This window comes from Tachypleus tridentatus, chromosome 7 (assembly GCF_004210375.1).
Source record: "Tachypleus tridentatus isolate NWPU-2018 chromosome 7, ASM421037v1, whole genome shotgun sequence".
Classification (NCBI taxonomy): Eukaryota; Metazoa; Arthropoda; class Merostomata; order Xiphosura; family Limulidae; genus Tachypleus; species Tachypleus tridentatus.
In genome coordinates, this window is record NC_134831.1 from 176,931,965 (window position 1) to 176,957,744 (window position 25,780).

The 25,780-nt window shown below is 33.7% G+C and overlaps 3 protein-coding genes across 7 annotated transcripts in view; 2 read left to right on the forward strand and 1 right to left on the reverse strand.

Annotated features, from left to right (window-relative positions):
* Positions 1-11,621, forward strand: part of Sec8 (exocyst complex component secretory 8) — a 34,068-nt gene extending 22,447 nt beyond the window's left edge. For 3 of the 5 annotated variants that reach the window (XM_076515888.1, XM_076515887.1, XM_076515886.1), the window contains exons 19-28: positions 1,202-1,340; positions 2,195-2,276; positions 2,457-2,667; positions 3,667-3,762; positions 5,267-5,298; positions 6,066-6,180; positions 7,703-7,821; positions 8,606-8,701; positions 9,294-9,405; positions 10,521-11,621. In XM_076515888.1, the coding sequence (XP_076372003.1) occupies positions 1,202-1,340; positions 2,195-2,276; positions 2,457-2,667; positions 3,667-3,762; positions 5,267-5,298; positions 6,066-6,180; positions 7,703-7,821; positions 8,606-8,701; positions 9,294-9,405; positions 10,521-10,688 (1,170 nt within the window). In that variant the 3' untranslated portion in view covers positions 10,689-11,621. The remainder of the gene's footprint in view (positions 1-1,201; positions 1,341-2,194; positions 2,277-2,456; positions 2,668-3,666; positions 3,763-5,266; positions 5,299-6,065; positions 6,181-7,702; positions 7,822-8,605; positions 8,702-9,293; positions 9,406-10,520) is intronic. The other 2 variants (XM_076515890.1, XM_076515889.1) reach the window with 1 other exon arrangement.
* A 7,403-nt stretch (positions 11,622-19,024) lies between these two features.
* LOC143257352 (adult-specific rigid cuticular protein 11.9-like) lies at positions 19,025-20,395 on the forward strand. The gene is made up of 2 exons (XM_076515895.1): positions 19,025-19,259; positions 19,836-20,395. The coding sequence occupies exons 1-2, from the start codon at positions 19,251-19,253 to the stop codon at positions 20,232-20,234; spliced, it is 408 nt and encodes a 135-aa protein (XP_076372010.1). The 5' UTR covers positions 19,025-19,250; the 3' UTR covers positions 20,235-20,395.
* A 1,459-nt stretch (positions 20,396-21,854) lies between these two features.
* The window catches only part of LOC143257350 (octopamine receptor beta-2R-like), a 101,369-nt gene continuing 97,443 nt past the window's right edge, over positions 21,855-25,780 (reverse strand). Inside the window, exon 2 of the mRNA XM_076515892.1 lies at positions 21,855-25,406. The gene's annotated coding sequence lies outside the window, so the exon portion shown is untranslated. The remainder of the gene's footprint in view (positions 25,407-25,780) is intronic.

Sequence of the window (25,780 nt, forward strand, 5' to 3'; positions counted from 1 at the left end):
GTCTTTTGCTCTACCTTATTTTAAATAAATCAGCAGAAGCCATATTTGTTTGAAACACTATTATATAGGAACAAATATTACATAGTAATCATTTATATGAATAGTCTGGTGAGGTCCATGTATTTGAAAAATTATCCCACAACCCCAGTTATTGGTATGTTGTAACATAATCTGTATTAGTCTGCCACTGTTTTGTCCATCTTTATTTATCTAATTGATTATATGTAATGATGGGCTAGGTCAAATATTTATAGATAAAAATATAGTGGAGTATGGAAGCAGATTATGGTAGTACAATAATAATTTGGCAAAGAGTGATTGATAGGCATTATGAAGTGATTTTTTTTTGGGGGGGGCTATATACTATGTTTTGACAGAATGTACATGAAGAAGACAGACCAACATTCTGTTGTATGTTATCCTAAAACATAAATCATTTCATTGTGTTTATAAGTCATTATCTACTAACTTGTTAATTATTTAACATTTCAATGTTGCCATATCTTTATTTGAAGTTTTTATTACCTTTTAAAATCAGGTTATTGAAATGATGTTAATTAGGTACAATTATGTGTTGGTAATAAAATACCAGTTTCATGTGTGTACTTGTGTAGGTGTGAACAGTGGATATTTGAGAGGGGTGGAGGGATTTCAAAGAATGTAACTACAGTTATTAATGACGAACAATGAGGTCAATTTCAGGTTTTCTTTTGCATTCTTTTTGATTAGTCATATCTAAATTCCAGACTGGAAATTGGTAAATGTAGTATCTTATATATATGTTTTTGCCTATCAAATGCACTGCTTAGATAGGCTGTTATCAAGCAGGTTACAATCATATATTAAAGAAATGACTGTTTGGTCAAGTAACTCATTTATGTAGTAACTTTTGTGTTGCATTTAATAAACCTTGAAATTTTGGTTATAGTATATGAATTTTCTAATTTAATGAAGTAACGTTTTTGATATACAAGTGGAGGATAGACTTTCTGATGTAATTAATAAATCTTTGTCTTTTGTAGTTTTTTTGTTCAGTGTCCATCTTAATTTGTCCAGTTATTAATTCATGGCATGGCTATTAATAACATGCAGTAATTATGCAGTGATGAAGGTTATTGCCCCTGTATTTACATGGTGATAGAGGTGTATTGTTTCTATGTTTATGTGGTATTCCAATGCATCGTAACTTTTGTTTCGACAGAGCACAGTTGGTTTGAACAGTAGTGTTGAAGAACTACAGAACTTGATGTTTGCCCTCCCGATGTATGCTGATTACTTCTTAAACTTGATATGTAGCATGCTACAGAACTATAAAGAAACTTGTCAAGCTGCTTACAGAGGTATGAATCATAAAAGAGAGAAAAAAATGTACTGGCATGGAACTGTTAAGAAGCCTGTGACTGAGATAGTTGAGAAGTTGTAACAATTGTCTATGTATAGCATGCTAAAAATTAAAAAATCTAATAATTTTAGAATATATTAGAACTCACTAATAAGTGTGTGTGTGTGTGTGTAACTTGCTATAAATTAAGAAACCTGTAACCTACAGTGCTGTATTGTTACACCTTGTAACAACTCTTTAAATATATATTCATAGAATACTTTCTAGCTTTATTGTTAAAGGTAAAGCATGTTCTTGAACATACAGAAACTAACAAGTAAAACTGGATAAATTATACTTTGTTGTCACTTTTGGAAAAGAGGAATACAGTGCTATGATGCATTAAATTGTTTTATATTTTGAGGTCTTTCAAAAAATATAATAATTATTTAACAGGTTATTAACCAATTTATTGTGGAAGACCTTAATTCAAAGCCAAGTAAAAGTCATTAGAAATCTGAATTGAAAAATAATTCTAACTTATTAGTAGTATCACTGGGAAAATGTTCAATTTCAACTTTAATTTCTTTTGTATTTACTTTCACAAGTAATAAGAAACTTGCATGATGATGGAAATGGATAGATTGAATTTTTGTGGGATGAAAAAAAAAATTTCATGTCTTAATATCTCTTATTTGATAATCTGTAAATTTATTTTGTTTTACTTTTATAGAGAGCATTTCTGTATTTTTTTATTTTTAACATCTATTTTAACTGTAGGAATTGAACATAGCTTCATGATATTGCTGCAGGTATCATGCTATGTCATGTATGAGTGAGACATTAAGCCTTAAGTGTTTTTTTTTTTACCAGGGATTGTTCAACCGGAATCTGAAGACAAAAGAATTATCAGTGCAACCTGGGCTAAGGACGAAGACATTAGCCGATTCTTGAGGTCAGTCCAAACGTTTTTGAAGGTACTAGAGATGAAACACCATTGTAAATTAGCTCACCTACTAAATACAGTTATCTTCTGTTGTGAACTTAATGTTTCCAAGTTACATATTTTTTATCTACTTGTATATCCATTTTATTTAAGATTTGAGGAGCTATTACTTTCAGTTTTGTGTTCCAGGTCTCTACCCAATTGGATGAACCTTCAACATCTTAAAGAAAATAGCGAAGGTCCAGATGTAGAAGAGCTGCCAGAAGAAGTCCGGCTGAGAAACAAAAAGGAGTCTGAAATACTGACAGGAAACTTGGCAGGAGACACGCTGATTCCCCAACATGAAATATTGTCTGACACTAGCCAGTTACGGATCCTGGCTCAGCTTCAAGAGAGTCTGGTGAGTGGTGAGAGGAGTCGAACTGATAAACGGTTTATGACGATTCTCATGTGCTAACACAAGTATCAATTCAATATTTTCAGATTCCCTCTCAAGTGTAAACAAATTGTAAAATGAAACAAGTCCATTTAGTGCTGAATAATGCAGTGGAGACATTACATGACTCATTTATACAGTCTTTAAAATATTATTTGAATTTAGTATTTCATTTGTTAGTTGTTTGTCAAATTATAATTTTACTGGATTGACTTTGAATACCATAAATGAAGAGTGTAAAGTGAATGGTGTATTTAGTTTCTACATTTAGTCACGAATATCCAGAAACTCAATGTTGGTGATAAATATTCTTTCATCTAAACCAAGAGCTCTAACTATTGACACTTAAATTATATTCTAATGAACATTCATTGTTTTTCTGTATGTTCACTGTATCGTTTGTTTGAAGCTGGGTCATTGGGGTCATGTTCAATGTTTCTTATAATTTTTTCATCCACATGTGGAATAAATTTTTAATGTACACCACTGTCAAGACAATGAGTGGATGTGAGCCACAATTCTTTTTATTTTAGGGGTAATGGCGGATATTTTAAACCATCAACACTATTGATACACTAATTATCTTGCAATGCTTCCAGTTGGTTATTTAAGCCAGTCAGTTGCTATGGTCATTAAGATTGTCAATGTGTTTAGACTCCTGAGGATGTGCATGTGTGACTAGAGTAATTAATTGCACACCAATTGATTGGTTCTTGTGTAGCAGTGCAGCTTAGAGGGAATACTGGTTGTGGTGACATGAACGTCTACATGGTGGTTTTAAAATGTTCCTTTTCAACACTGTTGCTTAAAATCATTGTAGATTTCTTAATTGAATTTACAAAAGTTAGAATTATAGAGCTTAAAGTATAACATATAACTTAATAATAACCTTTGCCGTCTTTACACTTGGAACTGTTTTTTTGGGAAGTAGAAAGTACATACTAATTTGTACATCTCCTGTAGGAGTGGTTTGGATCCACTATCCATAAATTTGCTAACAGCCTTCCTCATCAAACTCAGAACCAACTGGTTCCAGAGATTAGCCAACCGTGTACTATGGTAAGTAATGCTGAAATAACATAGCTAGTAAAACTGAGTTATTTTGTTGTTAAGTAATGTTAAAACTACATAGCTAGTAAAACTACTGAGTCTTTTGTTGTTAAGTGATGTCGAAACTACGTAGGTGGTAAAACTACTGAGTTCTTTTGTTGTTAAATGATGTTGAAACTACCTAGATGGTAAAACTACCAAGTTGTTTTGTTGTTAAGTGATGTCAAAACATTAAAATATTTTGATCTACTTGTGTGTTAGTTGAGATGTACATGCTTTAGTAGTCAGTGGGTCAAACTGTGAACCGATAGGCCGTTTTTACTACAAGACAAAAACTGTGATTTGGACTTTGGGCCAGTACATGTGTTATCAAGGTGACAGTTAAATCTTAATGTGTGGTCAGAGGAGAGGAGTTCAATAGTTTATGGTGGGTGTTGCTTATTAGATGATACTGGGTGTTACTTGCAAGATAATGCTGGGTGTTGGTTACTGGTTGTGTAGTTATCAGTTAAGACAACCCTTTAATAACTTTGTGTGAATATCATAAAACAAGTTGATCAAGATACTGGCTGAGAACAAATGCACTCACTAAGTTACTGGTTGATTTCAAGAGTTGTAAAGTGTATTATATGGCAACTACAAGTGTATGTCTGTTAAACAATGCCACTGCTATTCAGGTTTTACTCCAGAACTAAATATTTCAAGTTGTTTATGGGTTAACTAATAGTGAATATTTACACACTTATCTTGATACAGAAACAACTGAAACGTTGCTTTCTAGGGACATTCTGGTTGTTAGTAACTTATCAACATGTTGCAGAACTTGTCAAACAATAATTAAATAGATTTCTTGGATATATAACCTAGAATGAAGGAGGACCTGTATTAGTTATTGTGTACTTGTTTTGTTTAACTTATTAAATATTTTAACACAAAATATACAAACAAACACTGTGTGTACATTCAGACTCAAGACAAAAAGTTGTAAGGCTTTTATTGTATTACTGGTAAGTTTGTGGTTCGATTCCTGTGAAATAGTCATATTACTGGTAAGTTTGCAAGTCTATTCATGTAAAATAGACAAGTTACTGGTAAGTTTGTGGGTCTATTTCTGTACAGTAGACATGCTATTGGTAAGTTTGTGGGCCTATTCCTATACAGTAGACACGTTACTGGTAAGTTTGTTGGTCTATTCCTGTACAGTATACATGTTTCTATTCCTGTACACTAGACGTGTTACTGGTAAGTTAGTGGGGCTATTTTTAGATACTTCTTGTCGATAGATTATAGGGCCTTTTTGTGGAGAACAGATAAATTACTGGTATGCTCTTTTCTGTAATTATAATTCCATTATTGGAAGATTTAATTAAGAGTTTTTTTAATTAGAATATCTTAGTTGAAGTTATTGTAAAGTATTAGAAGGCCTCAGGTAGAAAATGTGTTTTGGTGTGAAACAAATATTAAGATTTACTAATACCAGTGTTGATGGTTATATGTGTGTTTCTATTTTCAGGAAGCTCCTTCACTTACAGAAAACAGTGTAATGTAAGTAAGTCTTGGTTGAATATTGTGAATAAATGTTCTAATTTTTAGTATCAGTTGAATTAATGAAGTAGACCAGAGGACAAATCATATGTTTAAGGAGAATTTATGAGCTGCTACTTTGATTACATTATATTATAATAATTTTTCCATATCTTACAATTTGCACAGTTCATTACGGTCTGTGCTACTCCGTAAAACAACTCCATTTGAATACTTGCTGTTATATTTCAGTTAAGTTGTAACATGTAAAACATTGCATTGAACCTTAAATGTTCTAGAGTGTTTGTCAAGAAAAAGAAACTGTAACTTGGATAATCTTATTGAAAATGGAATAATGAAACTTGTGTTCATTATAACCCTCAAATGTTTAGTTTTTATATGAAATTTTATCACAAGTTTTTATAATTCAGTTTTATTTAAAACGTTTTTAGGTGTTCTTTGATCTTTCATTTTTAAGCTGTGTATTGTTCTCATTGATAATTCCTTGTAATTGGGTTTTATTTTGATAATTATCAAGAGACCCTTCTGATAATGTAGTAATTATTAGTCTGAATGCCTTTAATTATCAATTTGGTGATAAATAAGAAAAGTTGTAAATTAATTATTTTATAGGTGGAGAAAACAAACTTATTATTCACAGAACAGAAATTAACATTGAATAAAATATTAGCTGGTTTTATCAAGTGAAAACATTTTACCCACCATGTGGTAGTATTAAAAGATAAACAGTAGAAACTGTTAATACATGTGACATGTTTTCTATGTAGCATGCTGAAGCAGTTAGCTAAGGAGTTTGAAGAACTGTCCGATACTTGTCTGTTAGTTTTACACCTTGAAGTTCGAGTTCATTGTTTTTATTATCTTCTACCTGTTGCAATACAGGTAATGTAATTCATTCAGAAATTGTAAGTAAAAAAGCTAAAGAGAAAATTGATTTTAATGTTTTAAACTGTTTTTTTTTCTCAATTTTTTTGTACCTTTTAATTTGTATCTTTATGTAAAGCTGTATTATTATTATTATATACAGTATATATCTTCTGGAACATCTGTTAAAGGGTCATCCTGATTAAGTTTAGAAAAACTGTTCCTCATTGACTGACCAATCCTTAAACTAGGTTACATCTCCAATAAGTTTCGTTTTCTTCAGACCCTCAAATACCTGTTTTTTCTCTACTTTAGTGTAAAATATTTGTCTTCATAAAGTCTTTGTAATTCTACCATGTAACAGCTGGTGCTCTGATTAATATAGTTTGTAGGGACTTTAGATGCCTTCAATTTTTTCTTGCAAGGTCCCAGTGTTCTTTGTTGTGTGTAATACTTATTTATGTTTGTGAAATTTGTGACATTAGAAATGTTAAAAACATAGGTTTTTATCATCTTTTAGGTGACATATTCTCGTATTAAAGTGGGTTTACTGTATGAAGCTCAACCAATGAGCACTTGGCTGACATTAATAATGAGAGAGACATCTGGTGGTTTCTTCTTAGTCAGTTGTAACTCTGAGTGCTTGTTTGATTCTCTTATGTTTGTGTTTAAGCCTGAAGATGTACCTACTATAACTATTTCTTACTGCACAATATTTTTCTCTTCCCCTGCCTTCTCTGATGCATGGTATACATATTGTACTGTCACATATCCCTCTCGTGGTCACATATACAAGTAATTTTTGACTTATAGATGTTATATCAGTACAACTTTGCACTACCTGTGTAATGTCATGATAACTGATCCAGACTGATATTACAAATATTCAGAGTATCCATGACTTTAACTCATGGCATAGTTTCAGGATGACTGATTTACTCTAATGTTACAAATATTCAAAGTATCTACCACTGTTGTTAATGTTTTCATAATCCTTTAATGGAAATTGTACTTGGGCTGACCCAATGAATTGTTTTATTTTTCCCTGACCCACTATGAGTCTTTATTAACAAATCTGTATCTAAACGACCTGAAAGTATAATTGCATGTTTATTGAAAGGTTTGGCTGGAGATGCAAGTATTCATTTTTGTTCTTACTGTCAGACTCGTTCAAGAATGACCCAAACAAACCTTAGACAAAAATCCACAAACTAATGTTGAAGTTCTCTGTGTACCTTATGTTGAAAATGAGTGATTTCACTCAGTTTGTTTTATCATTTCTCTTGAAATAATTTTAGTAACAGGCTAAAAACAAATTTGTTGACTATAACACATTAAGAGTACCCACCAGTTTTTATCTGTTTCTCATTAAGTACAAAGCTACACAATGGACTGTCTATGGTATGTATTATAAAACATGTCTATTAAATCTGCTATATTAAATGTCGCTTATGTAGTCGAGAGTCACTTAAACATGTTTACATAGTTGAGTTAAGGTTTAACTTTAATAACCATGCTTCATGACTGTTTGATGATTTAGGGATCGTTTGCGCTGGGTGTTGACAGTCAAGAGCCTGACCCTGAAGTTTTGAAGCTTAACAAAGACTTGTCAAATATTGATGAGGCTATGACTGCTAGTCTTCAAACCAGAAAACTGAAGTAAGTTAGGCTTTACTTTTCTCATCTTACTTTAAGTGTGAGGATGAAATGACATCTTGTGTATCGAATTAACTGCTGTTTTATTCTTGTTGAAATTATGAAGATCACATCATACTGTGTTTCTGTTCCTTAGTTCTCATAAAACGACTTTTTATTTAATGAAATAATTAATTTAGAGAGTAGGAAATATAGTGACTGTCATTTATTAGTGATGGGGTAACAAAATATTGGCATATATTAGTTGTTTTCATTGTAAGTTTGAGGGCATGTGTTTTCATCATCTCACATTCTGTAACTTTATAAAACTATTAAAACCATAACTTTCTCAGAAATATCTAATCCTCTGTAGGTTTGGATTTGAAAGGTTCTGTGAGAAAAGGTTGGAACAAGGACAAGTGCATCAAACAGAAGAGTATTAGCTCTCTGAAATTATTATATCTGTGATAATTTATAAATGTGTTCTGACTTTAAGCTGTGGCCAGTCAACAATAAACTTGTTAGTTTTGGTTGTTTTTGCATAAAGTTTTCAATATGTTTTGTGTATTTTAACTTAGTCATGTGTATGTGTATAAACTGATCCTTGAAAGGTTTCAGTTTATGAATGTGATAGATTCCATTACATTTAGAAAACTTTAAGTATCAGTATTAAATATGTAAGTAAGAACAGACTAAAATAGTAATGAACCAAAAGTTATGTTGTTTCTATTTATCATACAGATTATTGCAAGTTGTAATAAGAAATTAGAATTGAAACTTGCCAAGTTTATTGTGATCTTGTCTGTAGGTATATCTTTGAAGGACTTGGCCACCTGGTGTCAGCAATTTTAATTAATAGTGCCTCTACTATCAAAAGAATAAATGAAAATGGTGTCAAAAGGATGTGAGTGCAGTTTAGAAACATTTTTCGTCAGTGTATTTCAACAATAATGTTTAGATGTCATCTTTAAACACTGACTTTGTAGGTAACTATTATGAAAGGTATTGTTAATATATGTATTTTTGTCACCATATTTTTTGTAAGTAGGATTGCTAAGGTAACAACTTTTAATGTTTCTTTATGTAATTTGAACACTTATTGTTTTACAGAGTTAAATGTGTGATACTTTGTTTAAGTTAAAACTTGGGTAGTTTATGTAAGTGTTCTTGTCACATTAAAAAAGTGCCCTCTATAACAAAAACGTTTTTGGCAGCCAGATGTTTTTTTTCCTTATTTTGGTGGTTCATTAAGGCTTAATTTCATAATTGTTTTCAATTTCCTAGTCATAAAACAAAAATACCTTTGCTTCTCACCAAACAAGAAACACTGCTCTGTTTGTGACATTTCTACGTAACATGTGATAAATAGCTTTTGTGTGATTGTGGATGTTTACAAAGTTCTAACTTTTGATGTCGAATCCAGAATATGGTCAACTGTGTTGTGTCTATATTACAGTACAGAGGTTAATTTTTGGATTTTGTGTTTATTATTTTAGGTGTCGAAATATTTTTGCCATACAACAAAACCTAACTACCATCACAATGAGTCGTGAAGTGGCCCTAGATCATGCAAGACAGTACTTTGAGCTGTTTTATCATACACCAGAGGTGAGAATTCTTTCCCTAAGTTTTAGCCCAATTAGAAATAATGTGCAAATATTTCGTTAACACATCTTTCTTTTATTGGTTTCAAACATATCTTGTCATTTTATTTAACTTTTTACATCTAGAAATAGAACAGGTTTGTCCTTGTTCACAGTAACTGATGAGGAGGTGTCTCCTTGAAACAAACATAGTTTGGTAACCCTGATGATGAGAGGTAACTACTTTGAAACCATTATTGATGATGGGTGTAATTCTTTGAAATCAACACAGTTCAGCAACATTGATGATTGGGAAGATAAAGATTCGGTGTAATATTATTTTTAGTTTTATAAAACAGATACATGTAAGAGGATTAATTTTGTATGATCTACGAGGCAATGAATATTACCTCTTGTAACTCATTTCTAATTTGTTAAGAGTGATAAATGTATGTTTAAAGCTATTATACATACACATATTATTCTCTTTTCAACCCAAAAAAAATTTGGTCAAGAAAGTTGAAACTAATGCTAACTAAAGTTTAATAGATATTAAATCTTCTAATACATGTACTGCAGTATGTCTTTAAGTAAAAAGATTTTGTTTGTACACACTTCATGACAGAAAATGTTTTGTATAAGTTTATACCTTCTTAACACAATAGTGTTTAAACTGTATCAGGTAGATAAGATCTGTTTTTGTATTCTATAAACTCTAAGATTTTTGTGTAGCATGTAAACCTCAATCACCAGACAGAATTGTGTGTTTGTCTTGTAAACTTTATCAGATAGACAATTTTTTTTTTCACATTTCAAACCTTCTAAAAATTAGCAGAAGTTTTATTTATCTTGTTCCTCTTGATGAATAGACAATGTAATGTTTTGTTGCGGTTGTAAAGGGTATTACGTAGACTGAATTATAAGGCTTAAACATTGTGATAAAAGCTGTTGTCTTCCATAGGTTGACATGTTTAACTATGTTTATCTTAATTTGTCCATAACAGTAATGAAAATTATATATTTGGAACTTCTGTTTGGCCCTTGCAGACGTGTGGTGATGAAAGTTGGTTATTTTTTGCACAGGCATGTGTGTGCTTTACTGTACATAAATCACAAGATCTGTAACATATTTTTCTCTAGGAAGTATTAAACATAATAATGGAGAGAGGTCCCCAGTTTCAAGAAATTGAGTATGTGAATGTTCTTCAGCTGACCCACCGCAGCCAACCAGGGAGTGATCCCACTGTTTTGGACTCGCAGCTCTCGAGATTACAAGAAATTCTCAATGAGGTTGCTGTAGCTGTATAGATTTGACCAACTACACCCAGTGAGATTTGGACATGTTACTCAGAGATATCAAACGAAATCCGCAACTGAAATTTCTTCTTGTGTTAGCTACATGTCTTAGGTGGAAATATATTGGTTCACTCTCAGAATAAAAACTGTGTATTTAAGACTAATAAAAAAAATAGTTATTCCCCCCCCCTTTTTTTTTTGCATTCCCCCAAATCTTAAGTTTATTATTTTTGAACCTCATGAATTGGAGGTGTGTCCAGCATGTTACTTGCTTTTATCCGTAAAATGTAAAAGATACTAAAAAGTAATTATTATTTAATTTCTGTAGTGCTTGTTGGTGTATAAAAGACATTTTAATACTGGTAGTAAACAACCTCATAACACCAGATTTGATATATTTCTTTATGGCTTCTTTAAGAGCTTACAACTAAAACATAGACCATACAGAATTTTTTTTAATTTTTGAAACTTTGTACTAAAACTGAAACTGTAACCAACAGTACAAAATTGTTTTTAATTTTTTTCAACTTTGAACTATAACTGAAACTATAACTGACAGTACAAAGTTTACTTTAATTTTTGAAACTGTGTATTAAAACTCAAACCATAACTGACAGTACAATATTTTTTAATTTTTTCAAACTTTCTACTAAAACTGAAACTAACTGACAGTGCACAGTTTTTTAAATTTTTTTTCAAACTTTGTACTGTCAGTTGGGGTTTGTGTTGTAGTTGAACACTCTTGAAGTCATTGTAAAGCCAAAACATTGGGTGTATAATTAAACACCCAGTTTGGTGTTATAGGTTCGTTCATCTTTAGCATTTAAAGAAACTTAACACACAAGTCTATAAATACAAGTACCTTTAATGCTGGGTTATAAAAACATTAGCAATTATTGACTTCATTACATCCATGTTGGTTTATAAATCTTTCTGAAAACAGAACAGTCGTATTTGTGTGTACTGATTTGTTGAATTTCAGCAATTGTAGAAAAATAATTTTGAAATTTTTTTTGGGATGTGCATTTATACAAATATCCAACAGTTTTTGACATGCCATACCTATGTACGTAGACATTAATTTGTGTTTGAAGATTTAACCTGAAATATGGTTGGGATGAAGTGTGCAGTTCACATTTTTGGTTAAGAATATTCTGGTGCAGAAGAACTTTATCTGTTTCAAAGAAATAAGTTTAATTCCAGATTTTTGTCAGTTTTCAGTTTCCTTTAGGAAAAGCACCTGACCCGCCCCAAGAAAACTTTGCTCCTCCCTGGAGAAACTTCTGTTGATGTCCATGGACTGTGGTTCATGTCCAGTTCTTTGAAGACTGTTCGTAGCACTCTTGGGCTCTTAATGGGTAAAAACAGGGACAGTGAAATCCCATTGTTACATTACAGTATTCTAAGAGTTGGTGGCACTTACTGTTGAATAGCTATTTTCATTCTAGTCTCTGTCCGTTCAAATTAGGGATGACAAGTGCAGACACTCTAAGTGTAACAGTACACAAATATCTGAAACAGAGTATTCAAGATTTTGTTTTAAAATATACGTGCACAATGTGACCTGCGACCTCTCGTTCCATTATCTCATCTCTAGTTCACAGGTACCTTGTCTGTTTCTACAAATTCTTTAGGTTCTTGTTAGCAGAATTATAGTTTTTCTTTTCATAACCCATGAAGAAAGTTTTATAATGTGCATCTCAAGAGTCAGTTGACAGTTATTCCTTACCCTGACCAGATCTTATGGTTATATTAAGTCATCACCAGCACGATCTTGTGTAACTTACTTAATTATAACAGTTGTATACTAACCAGCACCTAGGTAAAGTCATCAAAAATGGTTTATTGTTTGATAAACCAAGTAGTGAAAAGGTTTGTTAAACAAACCTACTAACCAGCACCTAGGTAAAGCCATCAAAAATAGTTTATTGTTTGATAAACCAAGTAGTGGAAAGGTTTGTTAAACAAACATACTAACCAACACCTAGGTAAAGTCATCAAAAATGGTTTATTGTTTGATAAACCAAGTAGTGGAAAGGTTTGTTAAACAAACATACTAACCAGCACCTAGGTAAAGTAATCAAAAATAGTTTATTGTTTGATAAACCAAGTAGTGAAAATGTTTGTTAAACAAACATACTAACCAGCACCTAGGTAATGTCATCAAAAATAGTTTATTGTTTGATAAACCAAGTAGTGAAAAGGTTTGTTAAACAAACATACTAACCAGCACCTAGGTAAAGTCATAAAAATGGTTTATTGTTTGATAAACCAAGTAGTTTGTTATAAACCAAGTAGTGGAAAACCAAGGTTTTTTAAACAAATTCCCGATCTAGGTAAAGTCAAGTTTATTGTTTGATAAACATGTTCGGGAACATGTTCGTTAAAACGTTTCAGGCAATCTCACTGTTCGTTGATGTAAAGAGTTGACAGTGGGTGATGTTAACTAGCTGCCTATCTTTTAGTTTGTTCCCGTTGGTGAAGCAATAAGTCTACGGACTTACAACGCTAAAATCAGGGGTTTGATTCCCCTCGACGGACTCAGCAGATAGCCCGTTGTAGCTTTGCAAGGAAACACAGACCTTTTGGTTTACTTCAAAATTAGAGATGCAGTTAGCCCTCTAGTGCCGCAACGGTATCACTGAAGATTCACACCTCTGGAAACCGGTTTTTGATACCCATGGTGAGCAGAGCACAAGTTGTACATTGTGCATCTTTCTGTTTACATTCAAAGAACAACAAATAGCAGATTTGTTATTTGTTATCACTGCTGCTATTCACCGGGAGGACAGTCTTTATTTTACCTAAAGAAATTACATGAACACATTTCTGTGTAAAAACTATCTCTAATTAGACACGAAAACTTGTTAGGGATATGTATGTCCATTCATGTGGGAATCTAGGTAAACATGTTTTAACGATAAGACAATGTATAGAAAATATTAATTTTAAACAATATTGTGATATTAAAGCATCAAAGTTAACAAATTAAATGTTTGGTAAAGAAACTTCTCATTTTGGACGACGCTATATTAACTAAAAGATTAGTGAAAGAAAATTCACCTCTTAAAACAATATTGCGATGTTAGTATAAACAAAATCGTAAATTTGAACGACGTTTCAATAATTAAAATATTAGTGTAAAAAAACAGTTTATTCAGCGTTATGCTAACTAAAATATTAATGTAAACAAAATTATAACTTTACACATTTTAAAAATTACCTAAAACAGTAAATGGACGTAAAGTATTCTAGAGTCTAGCATGTACCCCGGATAAATATTTGTGTTAAATTATTATTTATTGAAAAAAAACAAAAACAAAAGGAAGGTTAATATGTGAAATATTCGCCCATCAGGAAACGAAAACTAAAATGATTTTTATAAATCTATAAATATATTTAATAGAAAGATGCCAAGTTTATTAACATTAAAAATATTTGAAATTTTCGTACGATGCAAACACAACAGTGAATTCAAATTATTTAAAAAGTTTCAAATATAAGCCCCATGTAAATTGTCTGTCAATAAATTAATTTTTATTAAGTTAATTGTATCCGTGGGCTGGCATGGCCGAGCGCGTTAAGGCATGCGCTCGTAATCTGAGGGTCGCGGGTTCGCATCCGAGTCGCGCTAAACATGCTCGCCCTCTCAGCCGTGGGGGCGTTATAATGTGACGGTCAATCCCACTTTTCGTTGGTAAAAGAGTAGCCCAAGATTAGGCGGTGGGTGGTGATGACTAGCTGCCTTCCCTCTAGTCTTACACTGCTAAATTAGGGACGGCTAGCACAGATAGCCCTCGAGTAGCTTTGTGCGAAATTCCAAAAAACAAACAAACAATTGTATCCGTAAGCATCAAACGCAAGTTAGAAACACGTATCACGCCAAACGCTTCGTCTTTCTATTACTGTGAAAATCTCTTGAGTTTTAGAAGACAACACGTGGGGTAACTGTATGGTGTCACACGTTTTAACTCCTTAAAAACATGACGCTAAGAGATTAGTGTAAACTTTATACATGTTCCAACTGCAGTAATAACCCAAGAAATTCAAAGGTACTTCAGTATTTAATAGTTATTATATCGCATATAAAATAATTGTCGGCAATTTTCTTCATAAGTTTCCGTTAAATTGTTTTAGTTTATTTCAGGTTTTATAGTTTCGCTCTAATTGAGATCAACCAATTTTTCTATAATTATCTATAGTTCGGTTCTGTTTCTGTTTTTGGAATTTCGCACAAAGCTACTCGAGAGCTATCTGCGCTAGCCATCCCTAATTTAGCAGTGTAAGACTAGAGGGAAGGCAGCTAGTCATCACCACCCACCGCCAACTCTTGGGCTACTCTTTTACCAACGAATAGTGGGATTGACCGTAACATTATAACGCCCCCCATGGCTGGGAGGGCGAGCATGTTTAGCGCGACGCGGGCTCGAACCCGCGACCCTCGGATTACGAGTCGCACGCCTTACGCGCTTGGCCATGCCAGGCCCTATAGTTCGGAGTCCCTCAATATGACTGCGGCAAGTTTGGGGATTTTCAACGTCAAACCAGGATTCCATTTCCCGCGGTGAAAAATAACAGATGGCCCAATGTGGTGGTGTTATGAAATGACCAATCAAACAAACTAGTTTTGAAGCTCGAGGGCCCGGCATGGCCAGGTGGGTTATGGCGTTCGACTCGTAATCGTAGGGTCGCAGGTTCTAATCCCCGTCGCACCAAACATGCTCGCCCTTTCAGCTGTGACGGCATTATAACGTGACGGTCAATCTCACTATTCGTTGGTAAAAGAATTGACGGTGGGTGGTGATGACTAGCTGTCTTCCCTCTAGCCTTACACTGCAAATTTATGGATGGCTAACGCAAATAGTCCTCGTGTAGCTTTGCACGAAATTCAAAAAACAAACAAACTGTAGTTTTGTAGCCCGAGGTCTTCTTGTCGCAGCTTGTGCGGAGAAGCGACAGCGCCAGGGATCAGAGGGTTATCTCAAGGTAAACAACTGAAAGAAGGAATATTCAGTTTGACCTTGTTTTCAAAATCACACGAAGTTGCATCAGCTTATATGTTTCTAAATGAGACTTCATTTGAGTCTACATCCTTACAGATGGGTTATTTTGAACATTTTGTCCAAACTACGACGAAAACACTGGAAACCGGTGAAAATAATTTCTATTAAATATTATTTATGACAGCAGCTGGACGAATTTTTATCAGTTATTCGTCTGGATAAACTGGTAAATTATTGTTGAAAATTTTAAAACAATGTCATGGTAAAACGATGCACATATCTAACAACATGAATTTTGTTAAACTGAAATAAGGTAAAAACAATGATACACATTTATCATTCTGGGTTTTAAGATTCCAGTGACTCCAAACAGAAATTGTTCAGAAGAGCACGTGCAAGCAGACGTTTTAGTAAAAAAAAATATTTTATCTTGTGTCTTCGACATTGAACAATTTTTAACATATGCCGCTGGTCAAGTGAAATAAATTTTATAGTTTAATAACTTATAAGGTTTAATATTTCAGTTTTATCTTATTGATATATTATCGTTGATTCACATTACTATATTTTTGAATAGGGTTTCTAGCAGATCAATGTCTCTGTCGTAACCACAAAACGATAAAATCCTGATAAACCGTATGCTTTCCGTGAAATATATTTAGACTACTGAGTTTTTGTTGTAGTTTCTTCTGAATTAAATTACACGTGTAGCATATTTTTTAATTACAGGTAGGTGTATTAAATATAAAAAAAAAACGATGATACTTCAGTATTACAAATTCCCCTTATAACCTTAAATATTTCAACATGATCCCTCTCTGATTTCTGTTTTTTTTTTTTAATAAAACAGTTTCAGGGATGTTTACCTCTCTTCTTACGACAGCCACTGCATCCCAGGCACCATTCTGTGAACTCTTTTTTTTTCCAGACATTTAATGGCTTTCCTAAGATAAAAAGCCAAAGACTGAATGTAACTGACCTTACCGGTGACCTTTAGAATGAAATTATAACCTCTTTAAACTTATATTAAATATTTCTGTAAATAGAACTTACGATCCTATTTTCTCTACAGTAGCAACAACACACTGTTTGGATGGCTTTAGAAACTGATAAACTATTACACTGAGATTCCTTTCTTTCCACTGTTAAGAATATTTCCATCCAAATTATACTTATAATTTATATTATGGTAACTCACATGCATTATCTTGAATAAAGTATAATTTATATCCATCTAACATTTATTTGTCCAACTCATTAAATGATCTATATCCTTTTGTAAATCTACAGCATACTCTTCACAACCATCAACACCCAACACCTTAATATCATCTGGAAATTTAAGAAATATTTTGACTGTTTCTTCATCCATGTCACTGATGTAAGTTAAAAACAGCAAAGGTCCTAAAACTGAGCTCTGAGGTATACCAGTTAAAACATAATCCAGTTTGACTGAACTCCACTTGTAACAAACGTCTGTTTTCCCTCACCCAACCAATCGTCTATCCATTCAGTTAGCTCATCTCGCAACACACAAAACGAGATCAACATATGATGAGTCCTTTATGTAGCATCTTGTCAGATGCTTTCTGAAAATCCAGGTACACCAATCCTTCACCTTTAGTCTTATCTACATAAGCAGTAACCTGTTCAAATAATGTCAAAAGATTTGTAAGACAAGATTTTCCCTTAGTGACACCATACTGACCAAGTAAGTGTTGTTATTAGCATGTAACACCCACTAAAATTGTCTTGTAACACTAAGGAAACGTCGTTACCACCATGTAACACCCACTAAAACGATTCTTTGTGTAACACAAAATAACGTTGTGACCACCATGTAACACCCAATAAACTGTTGTGTAACACGAAGGAAATGTCGTGACCACCATGCAACACCCCCTAAAATGATTCTTTGTGAAGTGAAATATATTTTATGTTTAATGAATTATTTATTAATATCGTGTCATTTACCAAATGCTGCTTCTATGTAGCACACAATGGCCTAGTTTTATAGAAATGGGAAGCATACAATGGTGTAGTTTTATAGAAATGTATAGCAGACAATGGTCTAGTTTTATAGAACTATAGGAATGAGCAAAACATAATTTTGTAGAGTTATATAATAGCCCAGGTGTTAATTACACTAAAGATTACGTGATAGTAATAAACATTATAATAATAATTGCTAGTTTTGAATAATTCAACGTGTCGGTATTTTGTCGCTGCATGAAGAAAACATTAATCAGTGATGTCGAGAAAACCCAGTTTTAGTGAAAACGGCTCGTTTGGGTTGAGAAAATATTTTACATAGAGGAGCGAACAACGTTTCGACTTTCTTCGGTCACCGTCAGGTTCACAAAGAAAGAAAGATGTAACTGACCGGAAGCTGACCACATGTTTGAAAGAGGTTGTGTAACTGAGTCGAAATGTAGAGGGCGTGCTTGGTAAAAAAATTATATTTTTATCTCGTGTCTTCGATAACGAATAATTTTTAACATATGCCGCTGGTCAAGTGAAATAAATTTTATAGTTTAATAACTTATAAGGTTTAATATTTTAGTTTTATCTTATTGATATACTATTGTTGATTCACATTACTATATTTTTGAATAGGGTTTCTAGCAGATCAATGTATCTGTCGTAACCACAAAACGATAAAATCCCGATAAACCAAATGCTTTCCATGAAAACATACTTAGACTACTGAGTTTTTGTTGTAGTTTCTTCTGAATTGAAGTATACGTGTAGCATATTTTTTAAATACAGGTAGGTGTATTATGTAAAAATACCTTAACTTGTACTGTAATAACTTAGTTGTATCGGAACGTATTAATACATCTTCCAGCGTCATCGTACAAATATCAAATAGCGAAATGTGAACTCTAAGCACCACCCTGGTGTTAAATTTACTAAACGACATTCATTTCGTTTGAAGTTGATGTGATACACAATATCTGAGAAAACTAAACAGAATTATTAAAAACACTTGAAATTACTGAAACTAAATACTTTATTTTTTAATAGATTAAATAAAACTATTTAATAAATAAAACTTTAATTATCATTAAAGTTAATCACTACAGGGAAAAGGTTTTTGTGGATAGTTAAAGGCTGATTGATTATTTGTAATTACTAGTTTACTTTCACAAACGTTTTTAGTTTTTACACGTCTGTTATTAGTGAAACTACAATAACAGGTGTGTATGTTTTTATATAATGACAATATGAAAGACAACGAACTTGTTAAAGTGGTTAAGTTTTGTTCTCTTCGATATACTAATAAACTAAATACAAAAGAAACATTTTCAGAACCTTGAATAATACTATCTCTGCAGGTTACTGTTTTTTGTTCTCCATTCTCTTTTGACGTTATTCTAGTTTATTTCAAGGACTTCAAATTTCATTGCATCAGAGACCTTCCTGATGGACCGGCTGATGATATTTCTGATGCAACTGAGATACTTTCCTTCTTATATAAAAGACATCGTTGCCATGATGTGGACAGACTCGGCTCACAAGTCATTCTTACCTCTCGAATCTCAGCTCCTGTGGACTGTCAACTGTTACCATGAAAGTCGTAAGTATACATTTACCTTGAAGTTGTTCTTGTCAGTTTAATAGAAGTTTATATCTTACATTCCCTTCTTCTGTTTAGTTCGAAACGTAAGATGGATTTACTGACAAAATATTTTATAAAAATTTGAGAGTAAATGCGATCCAAGAAGTCTTTTCGTGACAAACTGTTTCTGTGGACAAAGTAAACTTATTTTATGTTTATATAAGAGTTTTGAAAATTCGTACTTTTCTCTGGGGTAGGAGATTGTTAGAACGAATAACGTGTCTGAAACCAGACATCGTGATTTCTACAAACCCCTCTGTTATATTTTTATGTCACTCTGATACTCTAATAATGATTTAGGACCTGGCATTGAGGCTGTGTAAGAGGAACATTATATCGAAGACGTTCAATCTAATAAAAATACAGAATTTAAAACTTCGATTATGATGATTAAAAGTAAAATTCAGCGCCATCGAAACATAGTTTTATTGTAACTAAAACACGTGTTTACTGTTTTGTTCTTAACCTTGTTTTATATCTCTACACGTAAGGTAACACGATATTGATGTCGGTTTGATTTTGTTCTCGACACAGGTGATTCTCTCCTTGCTTTTTGCTGCCTGCACGGCCGAGATAATCTTAAATATCGACCCGGATAAGTTTATGTATAAAACTGGGGATGAAGGTGACCACGCACGGGAAGAACAAATTGGTACTGATGGTACCATACAGGGGAAGTACAGCTACATCGACCCTAACGGTAACTTGCGCGAGGTGCGCTACACAGCCGGTCCAGGAGGTTTCAAACCCGAGGGTGATATTTCTGTCGACAAGAAGACTGCCGCAGAGGCTGCCAAAATCGCTGAGATGGCTCCAAAGGCTCCCGAAATTCCAGCTCCTGTTGGACCTGTTGATCCCTGGGCTCTTCCTGTCGGCCGCATGTGGTACGCTCGTCCACTTTTGGTCAACAAACCTTGGTTACTCTGGTGGTGAAATATGCAACTACGGCATATTAATTAGTGATAAAATACAACTTTAGAAATATATTAAAAACGCTACTGATGTTCAGGTATAACTGTTGATAGTGTAAAATTTGGTCATTTTTCGAAGAACCGTTTCTATAATAAACACATGTTATTTCAAACATTCAGCGTCATTCTGTTATATTTCTTATCTCGAATAACATTTTTGCGCCAAGAACAAAAATAAAACGTATTTTAGTCAGGCAAGTATGTAATATACAGGAAATGACAACTGTGTTAGCTTAGACTTTCTTTTTTTCTCGGAAGGTGCCGTTAGCGTTCGTTGAACATACCCGCGGAAGGCTATCAGGCCTGCTGTCTTTTTCTGGAGATTTCTAAAAGTTCTATAACTCAGTACTTATACTTAACATTCAATGGAGAAAGTGTTGTGTCTAAAATGTGACATCCAGTAAGGTAATGTTGTGACTAACATAAAACACACAATAAGGAAGTGTTTGGCTAGCCTGTAACACCCAGTGAGGAAATGTTGTGACTAACATAAAACACACAATAAGGAAGTGTTTGGCTAGCCTGTAACACCCAGTGAGGAAATGTTGTGTCTGACACGTAACATCCAGTGAGGAAGTGGTGTGACTAGCCTGTAACACCCAGTATGGAAGTGTTGTTACTAACATGTAACACCCAGTATGGAAATGTTGTTACTAACATGTAACACACAGTAAGGAAGTGTTGTGACTAGCTTGTAATACCCAGTAAAGAAGTGTTGTGACTAGCCTGTAATACCCAGTGAGGAAGTGTTGTAACTGGCCTGTAACACACAGTGAGGAAGTGTTGTGACATATAATGATTTGTATGTACACTGTTTCATATTGAAGTGTCTGTTACTGATAACATTTCGCTTCCTTAAGACTAATAACAACGTTTCTTTCGACTAGTCTTTGTTCATAAATAGGTTATTGTGCGTAATTCGTTCGGGAATGGATGTTATCAGGTGAAGGAAACTGATCCAATTGTCTAGGACCCACCGGATTGAATGGGTCCCCTAGAAAGAGTAAATACAAAATAAATCACAAACTAAATGTCTCATTGCGCAACATGTGTCACCATAAGTGGTTTGACGGAAACCTGTTATTTTCATTAACACTTTCTTACATCTTGTTGAACAAAACATTGGTAGTTATTAGTTTATCTTTATAATAAATATTAAAATGACATCACCTATCCATCGCTTGTGTTTGTATGTTGCTCAAACTGTAGCTAATAAATAGTATTGAATTGTGTTGTACTCATTCATGACATTCAGATCTGACTGTTCTACTATAAAATTTCTCTCTCTATGTTTTGCAAGTCCTAAATCGCTTCAGGTGTCACTCCGTTTTTATCCGCTTTGTTTTGGTTCTTAAAGAGCTTACTTTCAATAGAAGAACCGAAGTGAACCCAAACAACGTTTTTCTCCTCTAGATTTTAAATAAATTTGTTAAATTTCAGGTTACTATCGTATGTGCTTTAAAATAAATATCGCGTATAATGTTATATAGTTATTGTGAACCCTGGTGTCTGTTCGAGTGTTATCAGTTTCCCGTTTCAAAAGCTGTGCACGCTGACAAAACTCAACATTCACTTCTGAAATGACGATAGAACAGACATCAATAATGTTGATGTCAAACTTTATTTAACAATCAAGATATTCTACACCAAATTGTTAGGAACCAATCACATATTATACACGTTTCAAAACGTTACGTAACCTGAATAATAAAAACGTAGATTTACTGTATGGTACTGTTGAGTGGTTCTTAGCTCGACTGAAATGTTTAACAATTACTTTTTTACTTTTTGCGGTGGGTGGTACAAGTAGCTTAGAGCTGTGATTGTATTTGTTTGTTTGTAATTAAACCTAAAACTACACAATGGGCTATCTGTGTTCTGCCTACCACAGGTGCCGAAACCTGGATTCCAGCATTTTAAGTCCACAGACATACGGCCGTGCCACTGAGGGGGTCATTTTGGTTGTGAATGAAACTAGGAGTGTAATACAAATGACCTTTTTAAAAATCCATAAGAAATTTTAAGTAGATAAATTAACTTAAACTTTTCACGTCACTGGTGACGGGTACTTTTTTCCCGTATCTGATAAGTGTTTAGGAAGTTGTTGTCTATCCTGACGTAAGAGTTGTTACCTATTTCTGCGTGTGTGGGGGATGGTTTAACACAGATGCCCTGTATTGTGTTTGACAAGGTGGTTAGAGGACGGAAGTTTTTCTTCTAATTTTTGACACTTATTTCATCTCTGGTAACAGAACTCGAACCACAATCTGGCACGTTAATCAATAGGGCCACGACCCCCCGAATATAAATTAATTTCGATCAGAAACAGGTATCTTGGAGTCACAAAAAAAAGGAACAGATAGAACAAAAGGACGAGAACGAAAAAAAAAGAAGACGTAGTTATCAGTGTGAAGAATACCCACATCAATCCAACCACACAAATAAAATCGGTCTCATCGATCCAGCTGTGGTGTGTGCATCACTGATACCACGAGTAGGGGTGTTGGCTTTAAAGCTGTATCGAACTAAGTAGGCCAAGACGTTAAACTTTCCCACCTCACTTGTACAGTAACTTTTCAAGGTAATTGACATTAACACAAAACGTGTCGTGCACGTGATTAAAAATTGATTTCCTATTCCTTTTTATTGGAAACTGTCTATTGGTACAGATGGCAGATTTAAGTACAGGATTAATTATTGGTTGTGAGGTCATAATTCAACATAAATTATACACAGTGCAAAATTTGTTTCATAAAATTTATGTAGAAAAACAAAACGCCCGCGAAATGTTCGTGTACTGAGTAACTTGCTTTTAGAAAAGAACGTGGGATGGACCTTTGATGAAACTCTGTACCGGTGTTATAAAAGTCAAACCCTTAGCGTGGATAGTAATGGCTGAGTGATTAGTAGTTTAAAGAGGTGAAGTTTGGCCTTATTTAGTGGTTTTTCTATAAATGCTTTTTCTTGTTTGTGTATTTGTTGCAAAACCACATCGGGCTGTCTGCTGTGTCCACCGAGTGGAATCGAACCCTTGATTTTAGCGTTTTAAATCCGTAAACATAACATTGTTCCACCAGAGGACTTCCATAAACGCAAATAAAAATAATATGAAAAAAAACTTACATAAATTCATACATTATACATCACTTGTTTTATTACTCACTTTGGGTTTATATCTTAGTGATAAAGGAATTAAAAAAAACAACCCTTAACAATTACTTTATATAGTTATAAAACAAAGTCTTCTAAATGTTAATATTATACGGACACACACACATTGCCAATTTTGGATTCTCGTATAAAACGAGAATATATTACCGCCTACAACATCTCAGTTTAGAAATGCATGCTAATCGAGAACTTAGGGTTACGACTGTGTTTACCTACCTGGAGTACTCGAAGTAGGTCCATTGTAACAAGTAGTTTTGCTGGAGTTTTATTACGTCTAAGATTTTATGAGTGAAATAGATCGTCAGTGTTAAATCTATGGTGTTCGTTAAAAAATACCACAAAGATCAACCTTCTCTAAGTAACATACAAATGGTCTACTTGTGATACACTAACAGATTAGACAAAACCAGATCACGTGATCTGTAACGCTATAAAAGCCGGAAAGTCGGCTGAACGGTAGTAATTAGGGTTATAAATACTTAACATTTGATTATAAATTACTTCGTTTAGGAAAAATAAAAGAATGTGATAAAAATTAATTTAAACTTGGATATTAACAAGGATATGGTTAAAAAGAAACGTCAGTGTGATTAAATATTCATGAATGAACAATGCAAACGAAAGAAATGTTTTCTAGGCCTTGTTTTCGGTCTAAGGCAATATTGTTTCGCTTATTGAGTATGTGTGTTTTCTTATAGCAAAGTCACATCGGGCTCTCTACTGAGCTCACCGAGGGGAATCGAACCCATGATTTTAGCGTCATAAATGCGTAGACATACCGCTGTACTAGTGGGGGTTCGCTTATTGAGTGTTCTGTATGCTACCCGACAGCTCTTCGGTAAACTTGGAGGATTATAACACTAAAATACGGCTTACAACCTCACGGCGGATATAGCAGTGATAGCCTGTTAAGCAGTTTTGTACCGAAACAAAATGAAAAAAACAAAAGCAGACATAAAATCCAAAGTCAGGATTAAATTTTATAAATTCGTGATTGTGGTTTTAATTTTTGTTTCGTTCGCAGGATCTCTACCTCATTTTAAATTTAATATATTTTTTAAAAATATTATCATGTTTATATATATATATTTATACAAGTGTTTGTTTGGGAATTTTGCACAAAGCTACTCGAGGGCTATCTGTGCTAGCCGTCCCTAATTTAGCAGTGTAAGACTAGAGGGAAGGCAGCTAGTCATCACCACCCACCGCCAACTCTTGGGCTACTCTTTTACCAACGAATAGTGGGATTGACCGTCACATTATACACCCCCACGACTGGGAGGGCGAGCATGTTTAGCGCGACGCGGGCACGAACCCGCGACCCTCGAATTACGAGTCGCACGCCTTACGCGCTTGGCCATGCCAGGCCCATTTACAAGATAGTTTTATTTCTTAATTTAACTCTATAGCTACTCATAGGTTACAAAATTGTAAACTTTCAATTGCACAATCTTAAAAGTTTATGGAAAAAGTAGCCAACAGCTGTCGACTGAAATATGATTTTGTTTTCATTTCTAGTGAATTTTATCAACAAACTAAACAAACTTTCATGAACCACTTAACTATTCCAATATTTACAATATCAAAACAAGCAACTCAATATGCCAATATGTCCTTTTTTCTCCCTTGTTAATGGCGTGTGTATGAGAAAGCGCTGAATTTGTGTCTTTACCATGTTCGACATTCATGTCGTTTGTATTTTTGTACTAATATCTATGTAATGATATTATAGGTTATTATATATTATTATTTGATCGAGTTCTTCATAACCATCTGTGGTAGATCTCTTGACAGAGTTTTTGATCGAGTCCTCCACGACCATCTGTGATAGATCTCTTGACAGAGCTTTTGAATGAAATTTTCATAATCATCTGTGGTAGGTTTGGAACTGCAGGTCCCCAGGAAAGGAACCATTTGACCACAACCATTGCCAACTCTTTACTGTACCCATAAAAAGCTGCTCCTAAAACATTTGAAATTAACAAAGCTAATTTACCTTTTTACTTTATTTAAAGTACTAAAATACGCTTGTGGGTTCTATTTTTTAATTCAACTCAATAACCACTCATAGATTACAATTTGTATAACTAAAGAAATTTAAATAACGATTCTAACAACAGAACCAACCAATGGAGACTAATATATGATTTCTACGTGAAATATAATACTGTTTTGGATAAAGCCATAGTTTCCAAACAGCCCCCGACTGTGAATGTATTGTGAACCCCTGATTTTAGACTTACCGCTGTACCAGCAGGGGACACGAATTCGGTTGGAATGAAGCTCTCGCAACAGTTCTTGCATCGTTCACGAAAAAAAACAACAATATTTGAACAT